Source organism: Leptonotus elevatus, chromosome 1 (genome assembly GCF_054856555.1).
Source record: "Leptonotus elevatus isolate MCC_2025b chromosome 1, RoL_Lele_1.0, whole genome shotgun sequence".
NCBI lineage: Eukaryota > Metazoa > Chordata > Actinopteri > Syngnathiformes > Syngnathidae > Leptonotus > Leptonotus elevatus.
Window position 1 is genome coordinate 6,728,711 of NC_141239.1, and position 25,898 is coordinate 6,754,608.

The window sequence follows — 25,898 nt, forward strand, 5'->3', positions numbered from 1 at the left end:
TGGCTAAACTGAATGAATTCCAATGACAGTACTGAAGAGCTTTTTAGTGATTTTTTGTTGTTCCTGTGACTGTTATGCCACAAATTCATATCTGTTAATATAGATTTACAAGCTAATAATAATTACCATCTCAAAAGGTAAAATTTCCTTCGCTTTATAATACAAAGTACAGCAAATGTGTTTTTGTTTACAATGTACAATTATCTGTAATGCAAAGTAAAAACAAAAATTTAATGCATGTTTAAAGCTGAGCTTATTTAGTGCTAAACTTAGAAATAAAGAAAACACAATGAAATATTTGTCTTTTATTCTTTTCTCTTGAACACCTGTTGACAAACTGCATCTTGACACGTCAACTCCTGTGTGGAGAGGATTTATGAAAACAATGATGACATATATAAAAATACAGACTTATAAGACAACAAATCTTGAAGACCATTATTTCTAAACCCACCAGGTACATTTTGTCCCCTTCAATCCAGTGCTTCCAACCACGATTGGCTTTTTCACCTTTCTGAATGCAAACAAGCTTGTCCCCTTGCCAGGTCACCAAACTCTGCAGTCAACATTATCATATAATTGCATGATAGGGCAGGTGACAGAGATTGAAGGTTTGTAGGAAGAAACTGGGATTAGATCCCTTGTAAAAAAATCAAATAAAAATAAAAAATAAAATAAAATTAAGACTGCTGCTGGTTATGTCACGAGATTTTAGATATATAATCAAAGCCATTATTATGTCCAGCACGGGAGCCTCCGTATTTAATATAGGATCTCATCTTGTGCTCCATATGCAATATTTCATTTCGGTTGTCGACTCCCTTGGTGAACTCATTAAACTCCACTCCCACTGTGAAAGCCAGCTCATAGTTCCTGAAGGTGCTCAGGGTTTTAAAGTTAAACACGTCTCCCTCGTGCACAACCACTTTGGTCTGAGCCAGACAAACAGCGATTGTTCGCGTTGCAAAGTCAATATCTATGAAAAAAGGATACTTGGTATACAGTATTTGTCTTGAATGAGCGTTACATTGGATTTTTGTGAGCGTACGACGCACCAAAATATATGACATCTTACCCAGCGCTTTCATATAATCATCAAATTTGTCATTGCTCTCCAGTATCCATTTTCCACTGAAGTCCACAGGCATGGTTGTAGCTGGTGACACTGTTTTTTTGGTGTTTGGTAGAATCAGTGAGTACGGGGTGAGTTTTTTGTTTTGATAAAAGCGGAGCATTGGGGAAGAAGGAGTGGTGGTCATGAGGACACAGAACTATTAATAAGTCACTTTATAATTTGCAGGGGATTGGCAAAGGCACTTGCTTTGGAGGGGGAGGTGGAAGTTTGGGGGAAAGAATCATTTGGTCTTTGCACGCTCAATGGGGAGCTTCCTGAGGGCACGCAAACACACTGTGTGGCAATGCGACCGTGATATGAATGTTTACATCCGAGAGTCAAATGCAACCTCACACGGCAAGAGTGATAACCCTCAACGGCAGCTTCCACTCTTATTAGGGTCATGAGTGAGCTCGAGCTCATTTGACTTTTTACGCGTTTGACAGGAATGCTGGACTGGTTACCAGCTAATTGCAGGGTGATTTTAAGCAGAGTTTATTGAAAAGTCCCACAGCAATCTGTTAACTTATTCTGATAACAGTCAAGGCACAGTAAGTTAACACAGAGTTAAATAAACAACAATTGACCTGTGTGACTGCACCCTGAAACCGGTAAATAATGTGTTTTTTTCTTTTTATGAGGGCCTGCAAAAGATGATAGGGTGCAGCTCAAAGAAAATGCATGGATGGATGATTTTGTACTGCAGCCTACCTAATAAAGTTCAAACATACAAAATAAAACACAATAAATAAAATAATAATGAAATTAAATATAATTTTCTACATGTTTTTAACTCATTCACTGCCATCAACGGCCATAGACGTCAAAAAATCATTTGAACTATTTCTTTTATTTTATCATTTTTCCCACTTTTGTTAACAAGAGTATGAATACCTAGAATATTTTTTTATTGTTTTAGAACAGATATAACATTTGTGATTAATCGTGAGTTAACTAGTGCAGTCATGCAATTAATTACGATTAAACATTTTAATCGCCTGATGCCCTTAATTTTTAATGGCTTTCATACTCTTAACAACAATGGATTTTTTTTTTAAACGAATTCAGCTCAAATAAATTTTTGACGTCTATTGCAGTCAATGGCAGCGAATGAGTTAAAATAGCTTTTTTCTTCTTCTTTAAATACAAACTAATGCAGTTCCTCTGCTGTGTCTTAGACCAGAATGTCACAGTCTTCACATTGGCATTTGGCATACAGAAGAAGGTCTAGTTGTGTGACATTAGTATATATGAGAGAGAGCAAGGGAGGGAGAGAGAGAGAGGGAGTGGGAGAGAGGGAGGAGAGAGAGATCGCGAGAAGGAGGGGGAGAGAGAGTGAAGGAGTGGGAGAGAGAGAGGGGGAAAAAGCGAGAGGGAGGGGGCAAGAGAGCGAGAGGGAGGGAGAGGTAGAGAGAGCTAGAAAGAGGGAGAGGGAGAGAGAGAGAGAGAGAGAGATCGAAGTCTACACTAACTATTGATGCACAAGATGCATAAATAGAGATCATGGTGTGAATGACGTCACTCGTAGTGGCTACAGTGTGAACTGCAAGTACCTTAAGGTTGAATGTAAACAAACAACTGCAGTTTTCCTTGTCATTAGTTTGCCGTTGGTGATTAACCTCCCATTTCCCATAATGATCAGTGAAAGGAATGGTTCAAATCTGCTGTTTCAAAATATAAGAGAGGGCAGATCACAAGACAGTGTTGGATTTTATTTTATTGATTAATTCATTCTATTATCAGCGACACAGTCCCAAAAGAATAGGGAGGGAAATAATTTATTTACATGCATTGTAACTGACATCCTTACCAAAGACACTTGCATCCCTCAACTCCACTCCACTTTAATGCATCCAGATCCTTCAGTGCAGTCCACATGATTGATAAGCTACACTTAACCGCCTCTATGCTTCTAATGCATATAGATAAGTTGATTAAAACAGCACCCACCCTGAGCCGGTTGGGGATGCGACACGACATGCATGCCACGTCGATTTTTTGAGTGGGCTTCGACAGAGCAAGGCAATTTTGGATGGAAGCTCCAGTCAATGTTTTATTAGGGGCTTAATATCATGGCAGATAATTATATAAGGGGGGTGGGAATGTGGATGAGAGCATGAATGAACTAATTAGGAAGTCGGATGCTATGTCAACTGGGGGGGGGGTACTCCCTCGTTGGTTATACGAGCCACTTTAGGACTTCTTGAAGACCTGCTTGGAGACGACTCCGCCAGCTCTAAGCTCCTGTAAAACAAATAAAACACAAGTTGAGGAGGGAACAACATACTGCAGTATCACCGTGTGAAGATTGCTCATATACTGCAACTGCATTCACAGTAATGGGTCAATGTAAAAATGAAGAAGAAGAAAAGAGGTCTGAGTAACCACAATAAAGTCTCACCAAAAACGAAAAAACAAAAAACACAAGTGGTTGTGAGGGGTCTCTAATTCAATTGTAATATGTTTTTAAATAGGGATGAGCAAATAATCAAATTGAAATGACTGTGTAATACAATACAAATTTTTAAATCACAAATGCTAAAATTTGGGGCAAAAAAAACCCTTAAATGCTTTATTTTGGTAGGCCGTTAGAGTTTATTCTTATATAATTTATTATATTATTTATATATTAGTGCTTAAGATGTGCAGTCCACGTGTTTTCATGTTATTATTTCATGAAACACAAAGAGGAAGTAATAAAGTCACAGATTTGTTTGTATTATTGTTAATCTGATGATCTGATTTATGACCAAGGCTCAAAATAACTATTTTTTGCAGAGCCGTTTTAGTAATCAATCAACTTTCTAATTTTGAGGAGTATTTTTTTTTCCTGGTTAATCCCAGAGATGTGTTGATGTGTGAGAAGTGTTTTATCCAAAAAATAAAAAATATAACAAGCCAACAAATGAAGGATTGGTTTGCTTTTTTATATAAATTCACACTGTGCATAGCAGCAAATTTTATTTTCTAGAAACCTTTTCAGTGGGGCCATTTCAAACACAAATGTAAATTTAAGTTTCAATTTAGCATTGTTATGTATATGGATTTTTAGCAAAGCTAAACGTTTGGGGGGGGGGGGGGGTAAAGAGAGAGCTACTGTCATGTAATTTTGAAAACATTTGTTACGCAAATAGTAAACCAAAATTCAGGAATCTATTGTGAAAACGGACAAATAACATTACTGAGACTAGACAAAGTGCAATTTCTGCAGAAATTGCAAGGGAATGCTGAAAAGCTGAATGCTAAGATTAGAATGCATGTGCTTATGAAGTAAATTGAAAGATAAATTACTAATGTACTAAAATGTGGTCCATTGAAAATGAAATGGGAAAAGTTGATATTTAACTTAAAATGGAGCGAATATTGTAAGTAATGTGTAATCAGATGATACATACCTCGGGAGGTGTGAATTTTTGAAGCAAGTTGAAATTTGAACGGTGTAAATCAGAAGTATTATGTGTGAGTGGTTACACGGCAAAAAAGTGTGGAGAATAAAAATCACAATAACATATGTGGGAATGTTTCATCCCACAATTCGAAATATTTTAGTTGAGCATTTGAGTTGCTTTAAGATTTATTATTATAACCCTGCGACGCCAACACTATTCGTTAGTCCTTCAATGGCGTTCTGCAGTTTGTTAGCCTTGTGTTAACAATGCTAACTTATCTAAAATTATGTGGTTGCTTTAAAAAAACGACTTGTAAATCTCTAATGTGTAGAGCTTGATAGTAAACTTCAAGTAGGAGTGTCAATAAACACCTTAAAGCCTCCTTTTTGTATAATTTTGTTTTGTATTGTAAGTTTTTGCTGTAAAGCCAAAGCAAAATACCGGCTAAATGACAGCTCATATCTCAGAAAACTTGGAAATTGGGTCACTCGTATCTCAAGACACTATGGTACTTATGGTCGTCAATGAACCTAACAAATTATTTTGAAATTTGGGAGGAAGCCAGCGAATGTTCTAACTATCATGTTATGTCACTAGCACAGATAGATAAACAAAAATACATTCTTTGTTGTAAATAAATAATATTTTTTGGGCCAATTAATTGAAACCGGATAAATTCCCGGTGCAATAAGGGGAAGAAAAGTGTTGACAATTAGAAAATAATATTTTAAATTTGCCAATGAATTGGTGGCCCAATGGGATTTTTTGGGTGGAATGTTGTTGTGCTGGCTTCTGTCATGTAATGTGGTTTTCTCCCACCAGAGATTGCTGCTGCTTTAAAAATCAAACGCTCCATCCATCTCTCCTATGACTACCTGAAATCATCACTTTGGGCCGTCACTTCAATTAAATAAGGAAGTTGATTACTTTCCGTTCGGGCTTTGTAGGCCACAATAACAAAGATGGAATTCTCATTATTCTGAGCCAGTGCTATTGGTCATTACTTCATGAACTTCTTTTCACATGCTAATGCTTTCATTACTAACCACAATGGGGAATGAGATAAGATTTTAAAGGGGAGTCAATGACGTGCTTTTAACTAATTACAACCACAAAGCCAAGAAAAAGAACGTGTTAATATTACTGTGGGGCAACATGGTGAAATAGTGGTTAGCATGTTTGCCTCTGAGTTGTAAGGTTCTGGGTTCGAATCATAAATCCAGACTTCCCCTGGATTTTCTCTGGCTTTGGCTTCCTCACATATTTTAAAAACCATGGTTAGTTGATTCAACTGTGAGAGTGAATGGTTGTCTCCAGCACACTTGTGACACTAATGAGGGTCAGCACTTAAGAAAATGAATGAATGGATGGTAATGTGCTTTGGATCTGTGGTCTTAGCTTCCTCACAGAAATATTAAAAGCAAGGTAAATTCATGTGTATATATTTAAGCTATGTTGTTTTGAAGGCAAGTCTTGCGAAAGAAAGAAGGTGGTAGTAATGCACCAAAAGCCAACCTCTAAAAGTGAGTAAACAAAGCTAGCAAGTAGCTCGCTCGTTTAGCATCCGCCACAACTAGGGTTTACTATTTAAAGCACTAAAAGGCGAAATAAAGCACCACGGTTTCTACCTTGGCTACAATGCGACGCAGGATTCTAGTTAAGGGAAGTCATTTTAAACTAAAAATAAAACCTTTTACATAGTTAGAAGCGGACGTTTTGAACCCAAGGTCAACATGATTACGTAATGGGAATTTTGGGTTTGAGTGCAAATTTTAATATACAGTGGCACCTGAGTGTAAATCGCTGAACCAGCCAAACTAAAAAAAAAGAAAAAATGTTTTGCAATAACTTCAACTGGGAGTGACAAAGTAAGCACGCTTTGTCTCACAGTTGCAGAACTGTGCGAGCAAGAGAAAGAGATGTTCTTATGAAATACTTTTTTTGTATATATATATGTATATATATATGTATATATATATATATATATATATATATATATATATATATATATATATATAGATGTATGTATTTAAAGTGTGTTGGAGGGGTAAAATACATAAATATTGCTAGCGTCAGAGAAAAACTTAAGTCTCAATTTGGCAAATTTAATATTTTTTCAAAAATGTATACTTTTGGTCAATCTACACATGTGGGTGTCATTTTTATGAATTACAGAGCAATCTAAAATGTTGCTGTCTTGATGCAATGGTAATGGTTGAAAAAACAACAACAAATATGCAGTTTGTAGGGTCTCCTGGTGATGATTTTGGTGGTACAAGGTTGTTGGCCCAACGGCAGTAATATATAAAAAAATATTTGGTCTCGTGTATGTGTGGCAGATTTTCACTTATCGTGTTTAAAAAAACAACAACTTTATTTCGAGCATTTAAAACAACAATACAACAAAAGAGCATAATTTGACAATTGTGTCAAAAAACCCAAATAACAGAGACGTTTAACCAAGCTATTCCACAAAACAAGTATGAAAGAAAGGTTTTCGTTTTCCTTAAATAATGATTACCAAAAAAAAACATTTACAAAAGAAAATATTTGCCGTTTGAAATGGAATAGGATGAAGCAACTGCTTTTTTAGTCCTATCCCGATTTTACCTCACTTATTACTTTCTTAACTCATTAGTCGTAAATGCCTTAACAAACATTGCACTTTCAACCACTGTTTTGTTATTATTATTCCCTAGTGTATTCAGCAAAAATTATCTTTAAAAAAAACAAAAAAACAATTAATTTCTTATTTTCTGGAACGTATCCCCACATAAAACAGAGTTTCACTGTAAGGTGAAACACATCTTCACTTAATATGTCATTGGATTTGAAAATAAACTCTGATAAAGACTTATAAAGTAAATTAAGACATTTTGTGTTCAGCACATCACAAGTGAAGTTCCTTGAGAAAATACATGCAGCGTGCATATGCGCCGATTTGTATTCATGGCAGGGGGCTGATGTGTCCTTACCAGATGAAGCTCGTCTCCGTCCACCCAGTGGGTCCAACCTCTCCCTTCAATCTCTCCTTTCTGCACACACACCAACTTATCTCCTTCCCAGGTGATGGTGGTCTGCGTGTGCAGGACAAGATGAGAGATTTATTACATTAGCATATCTGGACAGTAATCAAGCCCAACAGTATAATCAATAATGAACGGCACCCGTGCTTAACATATACATGTAAACACGCTGCCTGTCAACATTCTGATAAAATCAGCTCATAAAGGATGCATGTGACCTTCACACTCGGCCTTTAAATACGATTATAGCTTATCTGTAATCAGCCTATCAGGAAACAAAAAGGCTATTTCGCTCTCAAGGTATAAAGGATCTCTTTCAGCATTCAATGTCACGATTGGATTACATCAAGTACAATGGGATTAATTCAATTAATATCACCATTTATTACATCATTACATTTAGTACATTTGCACATTGTTTGTAGCTGACAGCTGTGAGTGCAGCACTGCATATTCATTTCTTGCCAGATGCCAAGGCCTCCTCTGATGCCCTCAACACAATCAGAGGTATTAACCTACATTCAAAACCAGAATTTGAATATTTGTTCCCTAAAAATTTGACTAATTTATTCCCAAAAGTCCATTCTCTTCATTTTTTTTTCACTTTCAGTGTTCCTCTGGGCTGCACTGTTTCTAGTGCATGTTATAAAATGTTTTTGTCCAATCAGGTTTCATCTTCTTTGTGTTGCCATATCAATGTTAACTGCCCAGAGCCTTCACAATCAGCCGTGCTGGCTCATGTAACTTAAACAAACTATATATACAAAAAGGGACAAGCGGGCCCACGATAACATCAGCATTTTTCCGTCTTCTGATTGGCCAAATTTGACAAGTAAAATAAGTTAGTGTAGATCTGAACCAGTGGCGGCTGCTGATCATTCAAATGAGGGGAAACTCTTCTTTTTAATTTACGCCTCAGAGAGATAATCCAATCATCATGCAGCAGCCGAATGTTTGGGCCGGCCCACTTTTCCATAAATCCCCAGAGACGCTGAGCATCCGACAGGCAGGAAAAAGTCCAGCATTTATCCAATGACTGTCCAGTTTTGCACAGTGGAACAAACCGTGGAACTGCAGGGATGAATTAGAAGGACGTCGTGTCATTTATTTGTGACAAGTAGCTGATATTCTGAATAAAATATTGTAATATTATATATGTTATATTATTATAAATTATAGCGCATAAATTGTACACACAGCAGTGCATAGGCTATTTCCTCACTTTATTTCTTTCAGGGGGGAGGAGAATTTAGGGGAAGCCGAGCTTCCCTTGCAGTCTTAGAGCAATCGCCACTGATCTGAACACATTATGACATTTAATAAAATGTCTGTTTCTCTTGCATTTTCTCACTTGATCAAATTATATTTTGCACGTTTCTCAATTGGTGCCCTTTTCAAAAAGCACAAGTAGCCTTGTTAGCTCAACTCACCATACATTTTCTGTCATCCACCCCGGACAGATCTTCCTCGAACTCTTTGCCCACATAGAAATCCATGTTGTAGTTTTTGAAGGTACTGAGGGTTTTGATGATAATGTGATCCCCGTCGTGGACGATGTCCTTGTCCGGCTTCAGCAAAGTGGCAATTTTTCTGATGGCAACATTAACATCTGGAGAAGAAATTTCATTTTTATATACTCGCAACCAAATAATTATATTCTTCTTACTTTTATTAGTGAGATGATGTAGAAATGTATTACTAAATAATACAATCTGTCAATCATGGAAAAACATAAATTAAAAGACCAATTTTTTTGATTATAGAAGCATATTGCTTGGAAGGGTTTAGTGATAGCAGTGTATTTTTGAGATAATAGTGAGTGATGATCAAGAATCAAACTCACCAAGAGCCTTGAGGTACTCCTCAAAGTTGTCATTGGAAATCATTTTCCAGTATCCGTTCAGATCCACAGGCATTTTGGCAGCTTCTCCACAGGTTCCCTTACTCTCACTTGTCGAGGTTTGCAGTGGAAGACTACTTGTGCTCGAGTGCAAATCCCGCCATCAGAATCTCCCATTTGAACCAAACTCAAACTCTAATCCGATTACTTGCCAGGTTTTCATTTTTTTTTTCACCTCCCATTTCCCAGCTCATGGTAAAATCACGCAACAGCCCAAGCCTCACTACGATTTATCCTGCGCAGGCACACATAATATACAATGCACTTGTGTGTGCTTAATTTCGTAGTGTGCTTACATCGTCTATGAGGGATTAGCATGAATGAACTTCCTTCAGGTCCACATATAATGCCACGTGTTGGCCCTGAGCCCTGATTTATTCTTATAATGAGATTCTTTCAGTAAAAAAATGAAGACACATACATGGATCTATTTCAACAGCCTGAAAGAGTTACACCAGCACAATCATCTCAGCTGAAAATGATCTAACAGGACAAAGAAATGGGACACAGTAGGTTGTGGTCAAGTCTTAGGTTTTGTTAAAAAAAAAAGAAAAAAAAGAAAAAAAAAAGAGTAATTTAATTTGGTAATCTCACATTGTGGGCCCTCTGCAGCAAAATTCTTTTACAAAGAGGCTCTTTTAAAAAGAAACGCCGGCAAGTATCAGTAGCAAGGTGGCTTTTAGAAGTCAGCAGGAAATACCTCCTATAGTTAAGCAACTCTCAGCAATACTTCAAGATCAGCAACTAAAAAGCATCTCCATTCTGACAAAAGTCAAACATTTTAGAAATCATTACACATTCTGTACTGCTCTCTAGTATTACCATATTTAAATGTATAGCATCTAATGGCTATTATAAACATTTTAGGGGCACCAATTGCTGTCGGAATAGCAGATATTAGGTATGAAGATATACCGTATAGTTGAAGCTCTGGTGATCTTGATGATGCTAGTAGTACTACTGATGTCTCGTCTTTTAACCGAAATATGTAGAGTTTAAAAGGTCATAAAGTTGAACATATCTGACAAAATATATCAAATTAGTTAAAAGCAATATATTTACATTTCTAATGTCAAACAGAATATTTTTAAGGCCTGAGCAGTGACGCAGCAAGAATCTTGAAATACGGGTGGGTATGAAGGACTGTTGCGATGCATTCTGCCAAAATTGGGACTCATTTTAAGGGAGACATCTTTTGTTCGTCATTAGGTCATTGACCTTCCATTTAGCACCCATTTGGGACCTTTTGTCTTTTCTGAGTCCGTTTTTAAATGTTTTAGGGTTTTGTCCTCATGTATTATTCAACCCGATATGAGAATCCTGTCTCTATTTTATTAGAAAAGTATGAGATGTGGTCAGACTGCGTAGTAGTAGTTGTCAAATATATTTTAAGCCTGGAGGTGGAAAGAAATTGCAGTCATAATAATAGGCAGAAAAAAAACACCACCACTATCCAGATAATAATGTTTCAAAAATATATATATTTTTTTACTCCCAACCTTGTGAAACTGCATACATATAAGAAATGTAAAACAAGATAAATATTCATCCGCAAAGGGATCACTACACGTCTATGAGGTGAAGTAGAGCAAAGGCTGGTGAAGATATTTTCTGCAAAACACATTAAAGTCCAACATCAATAGTATTGTTGTTGTACAAATCTCCACCACACTGCAGTGAAGTCAACTAAATCCTCCCTCGACCCTGACTGGAGAGATGCACTGATCTGTGATTGAATTCATATTTCAAGGATGTCTATGTTGAGCTCACTCTTGTCAGTCATCCAGATTCTCTGCTGGCTGCCGGGCCTGCATAAAAGCTCCCCCCCCCCCCTGCAGAATGACTGACCACACTATAATAAGGGCTCAAGTGCAATCATCATAGTGGGTTGAAGCACAGTGAGGCCAGACGGTTCGGTGTGTACCTCAGTACGTATGTCGAGCTGGTGCATCATCGGCTGGTGGAACTTAATCCCTGGCCACTTGAAGGAAGCATTGATCTGTGTCAGTCGTCCAGACTCTCCAGGGGCTGCTGCGCTTGTTTGGCCAGCGGCCTCAGAGCCATGCCCTCATTTCGCCTCTCGCTGTCCTTAGTGTACAGCTTGTGCTGCTCAATGTACTCTATTACAGAGTCTGGGATCAGGTATTTGATGCTCAGTCCTCGTCTGAGAGCCCGCCGGACTTCTGTTGCGCTGATCTCGTTCCTCACCCATTCTTTCACCTGGAACAGATTTCAGTACAATTAATTGGTGAAACACGCACATTGCAAGTCGCTCGGTGCCAGGTGGGCTTAAAGTGAATTTTGCAAATTTTTTTTTTGCCATACTGTATGTTAAAACTGTAAGACCTGACTGCAGAATGTTATTGAAATTACAGATGTTCGATACAATTTTTTTCCAGACCGTCACCAGTCCGAGTACTCACTTATACTGATACCTAGTATTGATACTTCTAGTAGTTTTGAATACATAAAATAAAAACAATGATCATTTTAACGAAAGACCTATACTTCCCAATATAGCATTTTTCCTTAAAATTGCATGAACATAATTTCTTTGATATTTTTTCCATTTCTCCATAAAATACATACTTTATAACACACACATATATATTTTTAAATAAATACATAAAAACATCAAACTAATAATCCAGTGGTCAGAAAAAGTCCCAATCTAAATATATGGTTGTACATCCTAATGGGCATCTGTCAGTCACATACTGTATGCCTTTAGTTTTAACAGTCGCCATTGCGGTACTGATACCTTGAAATAAGCCCGGGTATCGGCCCGATACCTGGCATCGGTACTCAGCCATCCCTAATTTAAATAATCTTTTGACAGATTATCCCCTCTTGGGCCTAATGTTAGGCCTTTCACTGTATTGTAATTATTATTTTAAAACTTGTCAACGCTACAACAGAAGTGGATCTATCAGAGACAGGTGGCATGACCGAATAGCGTGTCACTCATTTTCACATGCACTCCCACATACAATCAGTCTGCTGGATGCTGCACACGGCACACGCAGCAGCATTCCACTTATAATATTCCTTTTGGACAGAGAGAAAAATCCAGGGTAAACGTGTAATCGGCATTTCCAATGTGGACGGCTGCATCACTGAGCCGAGAAAGTCACGGGTCATCAGGTACGTAGCTCACCTATCATATATTTTTAATTGATGGTACATTAAAATATATATAAATATAACATAGAAACGGTAAAATGTTGTGTTTGGAAACTTTCCAACATAACTAAGCTATGTTAGCAACATAGCAGCCGTGGCTAACGTCGGCTTGTATACAAAAAATTAGACATACAGCACATGTCGTGCACATTCGTGAGGGGTGTGGCTTTGGTCAGGGACACGAGGGGAGCGCGGGAGGAGTGAAGTGAGGCTATATTCAAATATTTTTTGCAGCATGACAACTGCATACTCCACCTTCAAAATAGCAATGGATAGTTTGAGCAATTAATTCAGTGATTCTTTGCATGCCACTAGAGGGTGCTCGTTTACCAGTACGCACTTCGAGAATCACTAACCTGGAAAATGTTGTGTCTGTGGCGCCAGAGGATGTCGGATTCGTGCACCGTCTGCTCCGGCTGCAACCCTCCTCGACTAACACACACCAAGCCGAAGCGCCCGACCACTTCCTCCATGTGGTCATCAAGCCAAAGGCCGGGAATCTTGAAGGTTTCCAGGAAATCGGCTCCACACAGAAGCTTGAGCTGAGGAGGAATGCCTGAAGGGAAAAAAGAGGTACAGAAAGTGAGGGGGAAAACTGTGTCCAAATTAATTGGGGCTGCATCCTTCGGAGGCTGCATTTGACGGCCATGGCGAGAAGGCTATAATTTGAAGAATCCTTCATATGCAGCCCACACATGTGTCTTTCTTTTCAGGATTCCCCGCTAGTCAGAGCCTCTTGCAGACATGGCACACTGCAGTTCCTATCAAAGCTAATCTCAATTTGCTCATCTCAAATTGTTTGTGGGAATGATAATAAACCCATTAATTATTATTTTGTGTCCACATTATTCCTACTTCATTGCCAGAAATGAGATTTTAGCACGTCATATTTACTTTGTGGGCAGAAATTTGGAATGCTGTAGCCACAAATAACCCCTTTGGTGCAGACATAATATCTACAGCAGGGTTGTCCAACAAACTATGGCTCGGGGACCATTTATGGACCACCATCTATTTTTCAGCGGCCCGCGAGTTATACTAAAAATTACATTTGACTAGGCTAGTTAAGTAAGAAGGGAGGGTGTCGAAAAGATAGGTTCCATTACTACTAATAAACTGGTTCATATATTGTAGAGCTTTTCTAGATATTCAAACAATAAACAACAAACAACTGCAATTTACATTTCCTCTCAGTGTCATGTCTGGGACTCCGTAGTGTGACATACTGTAGATTACTCACAACAGTCGCTGTTTTTCCATTGCCTGGGGTCAATCACCCCGTGTACTGGTGGGAGTCGTTGACTGTATTTTTCAGTTCAGTTTAGTTTCAATTGAGTTACATTCAGCCGTATCGCACAGTGTGCAGCAGGCATTGCAGTTAAACGTCCACATAACTCTAGATTGAAAGGGTTTAACACATGTCGCGGCCGTCGCGCTAGCATGTGTGAGATCCTAGTTGTGCAACAATGCAAATCAATGCGACCTGTGATCCTTAAGCAGTAGGCTTTTGCTTACGCACGTGTTCCAACACAGTGCTAGATACAAATCCTTCACGCTGGTTCCTAAGCTTGTAAAAGAGCAAAATTTGCAAAAGAAAAGATTTCCCAGAGAACCATGTTCTTTTGGTACATTCAAACAATTGCTCAAATGCAGCATTTGTGTTATCTTAGTGGGTCTCGATAGACACACAGATTTAGTAGATTTAATTTTTATTTATTTATTACACCATTTCTGCAGGTATCAGCAAATCTAATTTCATGTTTTTTTTTGTATGCAACTTAAAACTAATCTAATGCCCACATCATACTGCATATATACTGCACACAAGTGCACACACATATCTGCATATACTGTTTATACGACTATATTAGGGCTGTCAGCCGATTACAGGTTTTAATCATAATTAATGACATGATTTCAATAGTTAACTCGCGATTAATCGCAAATTAATCACACGTTATATCTCTTCTAAATGTTCAACAAAATATCCTTTTCAGGTTTTTCATACTCTTGGTAATTAACATAAAAGAGGACAATTACGGTTACCAAATGCAAAAGTGGTTGTATCTTTTAGCTTACTGATACAGTAATTGTATTGTACGTAATTCAGCCATTCAAGTTATTTGAAGTTAAAAAGTCGACTAAACAGTGAAAGGAGTGTGAAACATTGATTTAAGATGTTTGTTGAGGTAATTTTCTGCTAGTGGGTGGCATTAGTGTTTTATGTTGGACGTTGGTGAAAAAAGCAATTTGTATTTGGAACATGAAGCAACTCGTATACTCCAGGTCACACAAATACATATATATATTTTTTTAAATCACATTTATTATTGGTAAATTGTAGGGATGGGTGAGTACCGATACCAGGTGTCGGTATTGGGCCGATACCAGACATATTTTATGGTATCGGTACTCACGATGGCTATCGATACTGGTATCGGTCCCGCTCTTGTGGCCGTTTTTCGGTTAGGAACTAACGACTTAAATGGTTATTTTGCATTTATTGACAGCCACAGGTACCTCGAGTACGAAAAATCCGAGGTTTTTTTTCCTGCCTAGAGTACTCGTTTATTTAAGGCTTTAGCGTAGCGGACGCACGGGCTACTTTTAATTTAGCCACTTATATCACCAACGCAAGGGAAGGTAGAAGAAGCGGATGTTACTTATTTGATTCAAGCAGCGGGAATAAAGGAATTAAAGACAATTTGATGGGGCGCACGGAATGTGGAAATGGCGGCAATGATGACCAAGGTTTCTGTAGGTGAACCTGCGGAAGCATCATTACCGGGGGGAGGGGGGGAGAGAGAGAGAGAGAGAGAGCGAGAGAGAGAGAGAGAGAGAGAGAGAGAGAGAGAGAGTCGAGGGTGCGGCCGACTCGCGGGAGCACAGCCGGCCCAAAGCTGTGGGACGACCGGCAGTGGCGCTTACAGCGAGGAGGTGGTGGAGGCTCGGCTGAGAGGCTGACCATCCGACCCGCGGGGCCGCCGCCGCGGTCCACTCCCACCCCACGTCCACTCAACCTGGTCCAGGCCGGGCCGCTGCTGGCGTGAAGCAAGTTGCCGCATATTTGCCCGAGGCGCCATGAATGGAGCGAACGACACGATACATGAATAATTGAATATGTGTATAAGTTATTCAATGGAGAAGTGTCTATGCACAGCCTCTAATGGTCAAGTGCTGGTGGGCAGCAGGAGCTCGGAGCTCGTGTATGACAACCAGAAAAAAGAATCCCCCACACACTGACAGAACTTCACTCAATGAGTTTGAGGGAAACAACAAAAATTTGAGGTGAACCTGATGACGCTCAACGCGTTGTTTCCCTCAAATAAACTCAATGAGTGAAGTTCCGTCAGTGTGCAGGGGATTCTTTTTTTCTGGTTGTCATGTGTATATGTTATTTTAGCGTGATGTGAAGGCTGCCACGTTACTGGGTCCAGATTTAAGATGTGACCTGTAGGGCAGTACTCCAGTAGCTAATGTGGTTCATGTCTGCAGATTCATCACAAGCTTTTTATTATTATTTTTTTTTTATAAACCTGTAACACAAAAGAAAAATACCTTAAAAATACCCTATTTAATTTGCCTTATTAGGCCTACTGGTCAACTGCTCCAAATTCATAAATGCACAATCACTACCCTAACGTATAATGTAAGTGTACAATTTGAAAAAATAAAATTAAAATTAATTTAATTTTTTTTTTTTTTTTTTTTTTATTCTAAGTACTTTAATTATTAGCAAAAATATATTTTCAGTCGAGTATTCAAATACTAAAATACTCTATAGCTGCAGCCCTACTGTATTCATTAAAAGGAAGTTGTACAACCACATATTTTGATTGGGGACTTTTTTTTCCTGGCCACTGGATTATTTGTTTCATTTTATTTATCTATTTTTATTGTATGCAAAATGACTTTTATGAGCAAATAGAAATAATCTAATTGCCATTGTCAAGCTTTTTTTTTGCTTTAATAGGGATATCTAGGTCTGTTTTTGTGTGTGGAAATTTTATGTATCAAAAGTACTAATGGTATCGGCACTTGGTATCCGTGAGTACTGAAGATTTGAGGATCGGTATCGGTCTAAAGCGGTATCGAACATCCCTAGTAAACTGTGTTATAGTGGCTCCTTTGCACGACGTTGTATGTAAAATAAAGCATGAACAACAATGTTTTTACATCAATTACATTTTTATTGCCTCTGGATATCATATCTAATACTTGTTAATGCCATATAAGGCTTTAATGTGAGCCAAATCAATTTAAGGCCTAATGTTTTTTTCATGACTTGCAGAGACTATTATTTAGTTTTAATGCATTTTTTTTAAGTGTCATTATTAATATTATTATTATTATAGTAATAAATTCTTACTTTGAGAGTGACTGCTGTTTCCACTGGAGTCTTCATGCATCCTCTGTTCATAATCGTTTAGAATACGACCATAATGATACCTGTCATGAAAAAAAGTGGGTTATTTAACGTCATGTGAAATATATATATATTTTTTCTGGCATGTTTGAGAACTTGTCTATTAGTCAAATGATGGATAATTAGACGGCGCTGAATCAGTATGCGTGACAGAAGGAATAATTGTGGGGGGGAAAATCTCTCGTTCCTCCGATAAGCTTCTTAAAGCAGTTCTATTCCAAGTGTTGGTTAGTGAAACCAAGTGTGCCTGGAAACAACGGGCCGCTTTATGTCATGATCAGCACCCACGTTGCGCAAACAGGGATCAGAAACAACAATGTGAAGGGGTGGAGCAACACTCGTAAGGGGATTTGTGTGAAATGTTGAGAAAGGGGGAAGGACAATGAAAAAAATGGAGGTGGATGAATGAAGTAAGCCAAGAGGGGGATTTTACAGAGTGCCCAAATTAGCAGTAAGAAGTAACAGCCGCTTTTACACGGCATTCCCAGAAAATTGGGGCATGACTAGTTCGCCTGTCCATTAGGTGGGTTTCCATTACCCTCAGTTATGCGCAAAACGCAAGTTGCGCAAAAGCAAGCTGGTAAAGGAAACATATGATTTTCGAAAAAAACTCTCAAATATCGCAAACATTTTTTACGCTCTCATGAGGTGGTTTTTGAGACGCGTCGAAATAAGTATTTCGCAAAAGTGTAATGGAAACACTTTTTGCGCATTCCATGTAGTCATGTGACCCCCATCCAGTCACGAAGGAAAGGAAGTAGGAAGTACGGAGCCACTCGCATTCGTGTCGGAGCTGCCTCCGGAGGGGATAACAAGTCTTTTTAAGCACAAAGCGATTCAGTTATGAAGCCGATATGCCGCCGTTCACCGCACGTCCCATATCGCTGCATGAGAAATGGCCGTTGCCCCTGGCAACGAGCAAACAAGCGACATACGGCGCACGTCGTCGTTGAAATCTATCCGTCCGCACTATAACACGAGTTATTAGCGCACGCACACACACCAACACCAAACGGCCGAACCCGTCTGTTTTTAAAGTAATAATTACAACTCCGGGCGTCTGTCTTCCGTAAACATCATGAGCACCTCCTACAGAACTGCGAGATCCCGCAAGACGGGACATTAAGAGAATTGCGCCTAAGAAGCGAAACGCTCTTCAATGGAAACACCGGCAAGTCGAAATGATACTTTATCATAATAGCACAATATCGCTTTTGTTTTTGCGAAAAACTGTAATGGAAACGCAGCATACCGTGTACAAAGTGCAAAGTGCAAGTTCACACAGCTTCATGTATTCAGATTAATTCCATGCGTGGTGATGACTACAATATAGTGACAGTGACACTATACCAAACAAGTATTGCTCACAAAACCCAACATTTTCTTGAACATGGCATAGCTTTCACTCAAATATAATACTTTTTAGAGTACCTACCAACTTGTCTTTATGTACACCCAACATCCAATTGCATGTTTTTCAAAGCTTTGCCATACATTCAACGGAAATGTAGCCTGTAACACATGGTATTTCAGTTATGTAATATCTCAGTGTGAACACTAGGGGGCACTATATGTAAAAGGAGAACACAGATAAGAAACGAAGAAATAAGAGAGGGCGAGAAAAAAAAAACATCAGGCGAAAAATGAGAAACCTTGAGAAGGGACTGCAAATGTGGTAATCCCCCTTCCAGGATGATTAGGCTGCAATGGATGCCGAACGGGCAACAATTTACATAGTTTGTGATACTAAACAATATTAACTAGAATAGTGCGAAAGTCCATTGAAGAAGTTGAAACACTGCAAGAAGACGTCATCAGGTAAGTGGGTCCTCATCCAAATCCAGTTTGGATAAGGACAGTGACAGTTTGGTAGAAAGCCAAACCAAACTGTAATCGTAAGTCCGTCTTTGCATTTCAACCATGCTTCAGTCATCACCACTATTTTAGAATCGACAGTCAGTACAATCAGTCACTCGTTAGCAAAACAGGGTCTGTTAGTAGAGATGGGAACTGACATTCTGTACTTGAGTAAAAGTACAATTACTTGCATAAAAAATGACTTTGGTGAAAGTAAAAGTACTCATTCAAATAATTACTCAAGTAAAAGTAAAAAACGACATGTTCTAAAATGTATTTTTACCGAATGTTTCCTCCTCGTGTCATATAATTTGAAGACCATTAAATTTAAAAGATCATCACTTAACAAACCCTTAAAACTGACTAAATGGAGTAAAAAGTACAGATACTGTTTTTAAAATGTAACGGATGAAAGTAAAAAGTATTCTAAAAAATAAATACTCTGACGATAACACTGACGGATGAAAACCCCCATATGCCAGTGCTTAGTCTGTCAATTTTTAAAGGTTCTTGTCATTCATCAGAAAATTCCAACTTTAACCCTCACCTCATGGTGACGACCGTTTCAGTCCAATCAGACTGCTGGCTCTCCCATTCGTCGACTTTGACCCAGTTTGAGCTCTGCAGCGCCATCTTTGCCATGGCAATCCTGTGCTTTGCCAGCGCCAGGCCTTGCTTCCCGTAGCTGTCACTCACAGGAGACACGATGCCACCCACCACTTGGTACTGGCCTGGGGGGGAGAGAATATGAATTCATTTTTTCTAGGTCAGGATTGCTGACATAAAAAAATAAAGGAATGTATTTACAGCATAGGCAACTCTGTTAGTGTTATTTTACCTTTTAGTAGAACACATATGCCAAGAAGTTAAATAAGAGAATGAATCATAACATTATGTATCATAACATTTTCGGTAATGAAAGTAAGTTTGATATGTCCAATGAAGACGACCATTACAGACTGAAAGTTGACTCTCACTCTGGCCAGGTAATATGATATGACCTAGTGGTTTATTAGTGAAATATGTAGATTTTTTTGTCCCCCATTTAAAAAAAAATTACTACAAAAAAATAAAACAATGGACAAACACCTTGTATGTATGCATGCAAGGCTTTAATTAGAGCAAATGTATGATTCCTTACCCAACACAGAGTAAGTTGTATAATAATGATGATATGTAAAATTAGCACACCCCCCACCACAATAATTACATTTCTATTTATTTCAGGGCCATGTTTACAATGTGGTGTCGTATTTGATCAAAAAAATGGTCATTTAAGGGCTGCAACCTACAGCTATCACATATGTTTAGAAGTGAGCACAGTATCGATGATCCTATCGATTTATTGCATAAAATTTGATTTGCATATGAGGTGTCTACCTCACATTACTAATGCACATAAGCAGCAAAGACAAAACACAACCACTTGACAAGCCACATTTCCCCGGATGAGATCTAACCTGTGCTGTGCATGTGGTCTCTGGCAAGCTCAAACAGCCTCATGTGCTGGTTGGTGATAGGATTGAAGGATCCGCAGGCTAACAAGACTAGCGGCACACGCTGGATGGGCATTTTGGTTAAAGTCCTTCTCAAGATGGCAAAAGGACCTGAAAAGGAGAAGAAATAACGTTAAGGACTCTGTCCAGTGTCTACAAAAAGTGACAGACTGATAAACAATTTGAATCCAGGACTTCTGGTTTTGGACATTTGTGGGAGTGTATCCTCATGTAGGCTGTCAAACAACAATGCTTTTATGTCTGTGATATCATGATGAATACATGATGGCCATTTGTCTGGAATCTCAGTTGCATTACCGATGCATTCAACTACATTACTCAGGGGCCACCTTTCCATTAGGCAAACACAGGCAACTGCCTGGGGCGCTATGATTTCTTGGGGCCCAAAACATCTCATAAAAACTTCAAGTTGGCTTCGATTTGATTTTTACTGTTTGAATCTGAATTATTTCTCACTCAATTATCTTTTATTTTTTTTATCGTGATTGTTTCTAGTGCTCACCCCTCCTTTTTGCAATGGGCTATTCGCTATTTTAGCTTCTTAAAAGCCGTTCAGAAATATTTTTACTTAATCCAAACGTTGAAAGAAAGTTGAAAGAATTTTTTTTTTTTTTAAACAAGCACTTCTTTACTAACGGGACAGTCAACTCACCGTGTCGGTGAAAATACACTCAAATGAGGTAAAGCGTACCTTGACTGTAGTTTTTCCCTTCTAAAACTATTACTGTGTGAAGCCTCATTTTTATTTTGAGGACGTTCATTATTAAGGAGCAGCCACAACAAACACCTCCCTGGACGCGTCCATCTTGGTTTTCTGTCGAATTGAGAACCCGGATGACACCGATTCAATTAAATTTATTTTAACAAAAAAAGAAAAGAAAAGAAGCACCAAAACCTTAACAAAATACACATACGTATCTAAACAGCAGTGTTAAGAGAACGTGTGTACGCGGTGTACTTTTTTTTTTTTTTTATGTGTCACATTGTTTTAGTTCCGTAGGTATGATAAGCAATGGTTTCTTGTTCCGCTTTAAAAAAAAGAAAAAAGAAAAAGAAAACCTCACAACTGTTTATGGGCGACACCTGGTGGACGGAGAGTCATGACGGCGCTGTCCATGGTACACAAATACACTATTTGAATAGCAGCTAAGTGCAGATTGTAAGACTTATTTTATAGAGGAAATAAATATATTTAGAAATAAAAACATTTCACTTCAGTCAATATATGTAATATATAATTAATAGAAAACATTGTAACACCCATCCAAAAAGCTACTTGGCAATACGTTTATAGAGTTAAAAAAAGAAGAAGTTTCAACAAGGTTAGGAAATTTTTCAATTTTAAATTAAAGGTTGAAACTGGTACTGGTTAAAACAAAGCAAAGACATGAATGAGATTAGGACTTTAAAAACATGCCAATTAAAATATATATGTCATCAGATCTTCAGCCAATCTCACCTCTTATCTCTCTTTGGAATGATTATCGATAAGAAGAAACTAAGGAGGTAAAGGAACACTTCATTATAATTCTCCCCTTGACTGCTTTAAATCAGCTGACCCCTTTCATGGAAACAATGGACAGCAAGCAGATGTAACTTTGCGTTTCTGCTTGTGTGTTTATGTGGTTGTTATCCTTTAACTCACTTGAGGGATGCCTCTCGCTCTAATCCCCAAAGCGCACACCCCCACACCCACACCCAAGAGCAGAGGAAAAAGGAAGAATAATTGGACAACATATGGCTTGAAAGCTGAAAGACTTACATTTCTGACAGCTGTGCCGTTCTGATTCTTTTTAGGAAGATGCAGCTGTAATGTATCAAATGGCAGCTAATCTTTCTCAGTGTGATATATTACCATTGCCCAAATATATCTAAATTCACATAAGAGTGTTTAACATTAAAGGGGACACAGTGAAAATTGACTTTTGATTACGTGTGTACATATGTCATTTATAGCCTAGAGGTGAGTCTCTGGAGTGACTGCCACCCATTGTAAAATTACACAACCAAGTAAATGTTTTATTCTCTGCGTGTTTTTGAAAATGTGTGTGCTATTTTCAATTCCGATTAGCCCCAGTGTGATGTAACAGTGGGGCTTATTTATGTATATACAGTAATTTACCACCAGAAAATATGTGGGCAGTATTTTATTTTGAAATGGCCTAATCAGAATCATCAAAAAGGCCAAAACGGGTCACAATACCACCTAGTTTTTATTTATTATTATTTTTGTTTTTAAAAAGGTTCTTGGACTCTTACCTGGACAATAATACGACCATGTATTGCCACTTAATAACTTGGCTTGAACACAATATATTCTATAGTACATACTATAGTCTTCTTGCTCGAGTTATGTGTCACATAAATGAGTGAAATACACCATTTAGTTGTTGGTCTTGTTAAATACATGTCAACAATACAGTACTTTCAGTGTTTCATATATTAGGTCCAAAGACTTGAAATTGACATGCCTGAAGAGCATTTAATTGTTTTGCCTCTCATATTTTTCCATCGCTGGCATTGGTAGATGAACAAAAATCTATTTGCCAGATGAACAAAGATACATTATTCGGAATAAATCAATCATATTATGTATGTTTAAACGAAGTGATATTGGATAATTCCCCAAAGCACACTTGATCTCTCTTGGTACATAATATTTTGCGTCACAAGTGAGAATCACTCTGCTACCTAACAATAAAATTAGATTTTCTTTCAAGATGGATTTAAACATTAAAAATTTGAAATATCATTGTGGACACTTGCATTGGTAAAATATCTCAACAACAGGGGAAAGTTTTTTCAAAAAGTTTTATTTAAACGAAAAATAGTTTCATTTAATCTATTATTGAAATACTGTAGTACATATGGCAACAATCGTGTTGAGTTTGGTGCCTGTTGTCGAGTAGGCCATGCAGCAGAAGCCGAATGCAGTTTTACTTAATTAAGTCTTAGTCATCATGATAGATTATAATGGCGACTTACTTTTTTGTTGTTGCTAATATGACAACAATATTCGGTCTATTATTTTATTTTGAAACTGAGTAAAAGGAAATGAGATTGAACGAAAACTATTGGTCGCTTTCTCTCTCCGAGCTGTCAGTGAACGTCTCTCTACACGCCCAGAATGAGACAGAGCGGCCAGTGGAGGTGGAGGAGCACCCACAGTTGCACACACCACACGCCGGCTTAGTAAGGAGGCGAAGACAAGGAGGCATCAGCTGTCCCAATCGACGACCATGGCCAAAGTCGCCGTGTCCATTTCGCTCTTTTGGCTCGTATGCGGCCTCTGCTGTGCTCTCGGTGGGAAAGGTAGGAAGTGCGAGAATAATATTGTAAACTTGGCTTTTTATTTTATTATTATTTTTTAAAAGCTTCTCAAAGTTTATAAGCAACAACTTGAGCCACTAACCTTGTCATTGCTGTTTGAATATGATCTCGTTTAAGGCGTGTGTGTGTTTTCCCCGCTTGAGTATTGCTGTGTGGTGCTTTACTGGAGCTTTACTGGAGCGGACGTCACAATTAATGGGACAGGTGTTCAATTAGTATTTGCCGGAAAGGAACAGATCAGCCGGAAAACCGCATTCCTTGGCAACCACACGACCCCATATTGCAGTGGCTGTCCAACTTTATTTTTATTTTTTACCTCTTCAAGTACCACCATCTAGGCCAGATGGACTAAGTGTTCATCAAAAATGTTATTCCTAAAAAGTGCATTTAATATTATTGTAAGCTTCTGACGTCACTAATGATGTAGTGGTACACTTGCCAGAATTTGGTGCAGAAAATGTGGGTTCATTTCTCCCTCAGTGATGTTATGAAATGGTAGTCTGTCTGTATGTATCATGTGATTGCCTGGAGATCAGTCCAGGGTGTAGTCAAGGGGCTCCCTGTGAACCATAAGTCGTATAGAAATTGGATGGATGGATGTAAACTGTGAAAATGTAGGAAAATACAAAAAACTGTACTTAAATAGTGACTCAATTAAAATGTACCACACATAGAAAGTAAATTGAAAACAAGCTACCAAAATAAAAGTTAAAAAATCAAATAGTTATTAAAATTAAATGCAGATGTCTTGTACTAAACGGTTAAACTGAACTGCATTTAGGTAATGATCATGTTTTCAAGGAATTGAATGTGACGTCACTCTACAATGATGATCCCTATGGAAACACAGACTGTCAATTGTAAAACACAATTTACTCGAGTATAAAACTAGATAGCTTTCTTCATTCATAAATATTTAACATAACAGTATGCCTCTATCTCCCTGCATAAAATTATACGGTGAACTACTGAACTGTATGGAAATTCTTATGAAAAAAATAAGATAAATAAATACATAATATTTACCTCATTAGTCATTGTTCCTCTTCTATTTGATTGCATGCTTGCTGGAGGTCCAAATGTGTTTTGAGGACCCAAACAAAAAACAAATTACCGCCTTGAACACTTTCAGGTCGGAACTGGGAAAATCCAACGGGGATATTTCCGATTTCCGTTCTTCCTCTAATGCAGCATAAGGGCTCAGCTTGCGCATACCACATGACCAAACCCAGAAAACAGGTGAGCCATGATTGGTCATTACCCGAGCCCTTAGGCATTTTCAATCAACGGCACGTGGCAAAATATGGCCGCTCCCTGAGATGGATAAAAACGGATGGATTTTGCTGCTTAGCTCATATTGCACAAATTAATAAAATACATATATTTTTTACTTGCCTTCCCTTTTATTATAAGAAAAAAGTTAACTGTGGGTTGAAGTGTCCCCGATTAGCTGGTTGACCAGGGATGCAAAGAAAAAACAGTAAAACTGTTTGTGCTGCATGGATGGTAGTCATGGTCAGGGCATTACATTCAATCACATCCTCTCTTGAAAGCTACTGTCAAATCTTTCTCTTCTCTTTTTGACACACGCGCACATGAATACGCACATGCAGTACTTACTGCTGCGCCCCTGAAAAGCGGGGACATTGTGTTAATTGGGTCTCTGGAGTAAGATTGCGGGGCTGTCTGCATTCGCCAAGCCAAACACAGTCATTATTTTCTTTGTTTATAAAAGACCTCAATATGGCTGATAGCCAGACGGATAACTAGATGGGTTTAGCCCTCATCTTCGGCACAGACCACCCATCCAATTTTCAGATGTAAAGGCCAAAGTATATATTTTTTCCTTTCGGAAACCACAAAAAAATGAACAAAATACTGATTATGTAATATTTATTAATGATTTATTTTCAGGGCTAGAATCAAATGATCTGTTTTAACTAAGAATGTAGCCGATTTTAGCAGAAGTAGCCAGTGACATGAGATGCTTAAAGGGGAAGTCAATCTTAAACATTTCTTGACACTAATGTTATATGTAACCTCACTAGTCTAAACATGACATTCTGATTAATATTACATTTGTGGAATATGAGTTATGCAGCAAAATCCGGCAGTTTTCATTCATATCAAAAGGTGGCCATTTTGCAGCTCAGCTT

General features: G+C 38.2%; 4 protein-coding genes across 4 annotated transcripts in view; 1 reads left to right on the top strand and 3 right to left on the bottom strand.

The window, feature by feature from the left end:
- Positions 1–288: 288 nt before the first annotated feature.
- LOC147180510 (retinol-binding protein 2-like) lies at positions 289–1,935 on the bottom strand. Its single transcript, XM_086072523.1, has 4 exons — positions 1,076–1,935; positions 796–976; positions 455–554; positions 289–359 (listed from the first exon to the last, which is right to left on the bottom strand). Exons 1-4 carry the CDS (start codon positions 1,257–1,259, stop codon positions 306–308), a joined length of 519 nt encoding a protein of 172 aa, XP_085928649.1. The 5' UTR covers positions 1,260–1,935; the 3' UTR covers positions 289–305.
- An 878-nt stretch (positions 1,936–2,813) lies between these two features.
- Positions 2,814–9,587, bottom strand: LOC147180511 (retinol-binding protein 1-like). Its single transcript, XM_086072522.1, has 4 exons — positions 9,373–9,587; positions 8,960–9,138; positions 7,479–7,580; positions 2,814–3,358 (listed from the first exon to the last, which is right to left on the bottom strand). Exons 1-4 carry the CDS (start codon positions 9,443–9,445, stop codon positions 3,308–3,310), a joined length of 405 nt encoding a protein of 134 aa, XP_085928648.1. The 5' UTR covers positions 9,446–9,587; the 3' UTR covers positions 2,814–3,307.
- A 384-nt stretch (positions 9,588–9,971) lies between these two features.
- On the bottom strand, positions 9,972–21,388 carry nmnat3 (nicotinamide nucleotide adenylyltransferase 3). Its single transcript, XM_086072521.1, has 6 exons — positions 21,104–21,388; positions 20,356–20,502; positions 19,443–19,626; positions 16,982–17,061; positions 12,969–13,168; positions 9,972–11,649 (listed from the first exon to the last, which is right to left on the bottom strand). Exons 1-6 carry the CDS (start codon positions 21,171–21,173, stop codon positions 11,434–11,436), a joined length of 897 nt encoding a protein of 298 aa, XP_085928647.1. The 5' UTR covers positions 21,174–21,388; the 3' UTR covers positions 9,972–11,433.
- A 2,142-nt stretch (positions 21,389–23,530) lies between these two features.
- Positions 23,531–25,898, top strand: part of clstn2a (calsyntenin 2a) — a 158,353-nt gene continuing 155,985 nt past the window's right edge. The window contains exon 1 of the mRNA XM_086072840.1: positions 23,531–23,724. Within this exon, the coding sequence (XP_085928966.1) occupies positions 23,652–23,724 (73 nt within the window). The 5' untranslated portion in view covers positions 23,531–23,651. The remainder of the gene's footprint in view (positions 23,725–25,898) is intronic.

What these genes read in the sequence shown, in the direction of transcription:
- LOC147180510 (XM_086072523.1), bottom strand. Translation starts at nt 1,259, where the DNA reads ATGACCACCACTCCTTCTTCCCCAATGCTCCGCTTTTATCAAAACAAA. An exon ending in GACAACCGAAATGAAATATT is followed by an intron (nt 555 to 795) that starts GCATATGGAGCA and finishes TTGACTGCAGAG; the next exon opens with TTTGGTGACCTGGCAAGGGG. An exon ending in AAGGGGACAAAATGTACCTG is followed by an intron (nt 360 to 454) that starts GTGGGTTTAGAA and finishes CTCTCCACACAG; the next exon opens with GAGTTGACGTGTCAAGATGC.
- LOC147180511 (XM_086072522.1), bottom strand. Translation starts at nt 9,445, where the DNA reads ATGCCTGTGGATCTGAACGGATACTGGAAAATGATTTCCAATGACAAC. An exon ending in GGAGTACCTCAAGGCTCTTG is followed by an intron (nt 9,139 to 9,372) that starts GTGAGTTTGATT and finishes TTTCTTCTCCAG; the next exon opens with ATGTTAATGTTGCCATCAGA. An exon ending in TGGATGACAGAAAATGTATG is followed by an intron (nt 7,581 to 8,959) that starts GTGAGTTGAGCT and finishes CTGCACACGCAG; the next exon opens with ACCACCATCACCTGGGAAGG.
- nmnat3 (XM_086072521.1), bottom strand. Translation starts at nt 21,173, where the DNA reads ATGAACGTCCTCAAAATAAAAATGAGGCTTCACACAGTAATAGTTTTA. An exon ending in AGGGAAAAACTACAGTCAAG is followed by an intron (nt 20,503 to 21,103) that starts GTACGCTTTACC and finishes TCTCCTTTTCAG; the next exon opens with GTCCTTTTGCCATCTTGAGA. An exon ending in AGACCACATGCACAGCACAG is followed by an intron (nt 19,627 to 20,355) that starts GTTAGATCTCAT and finishes TCTCCCCCCCAG; the next exon opens with GCCAGTACCAAGTGGTGGGT.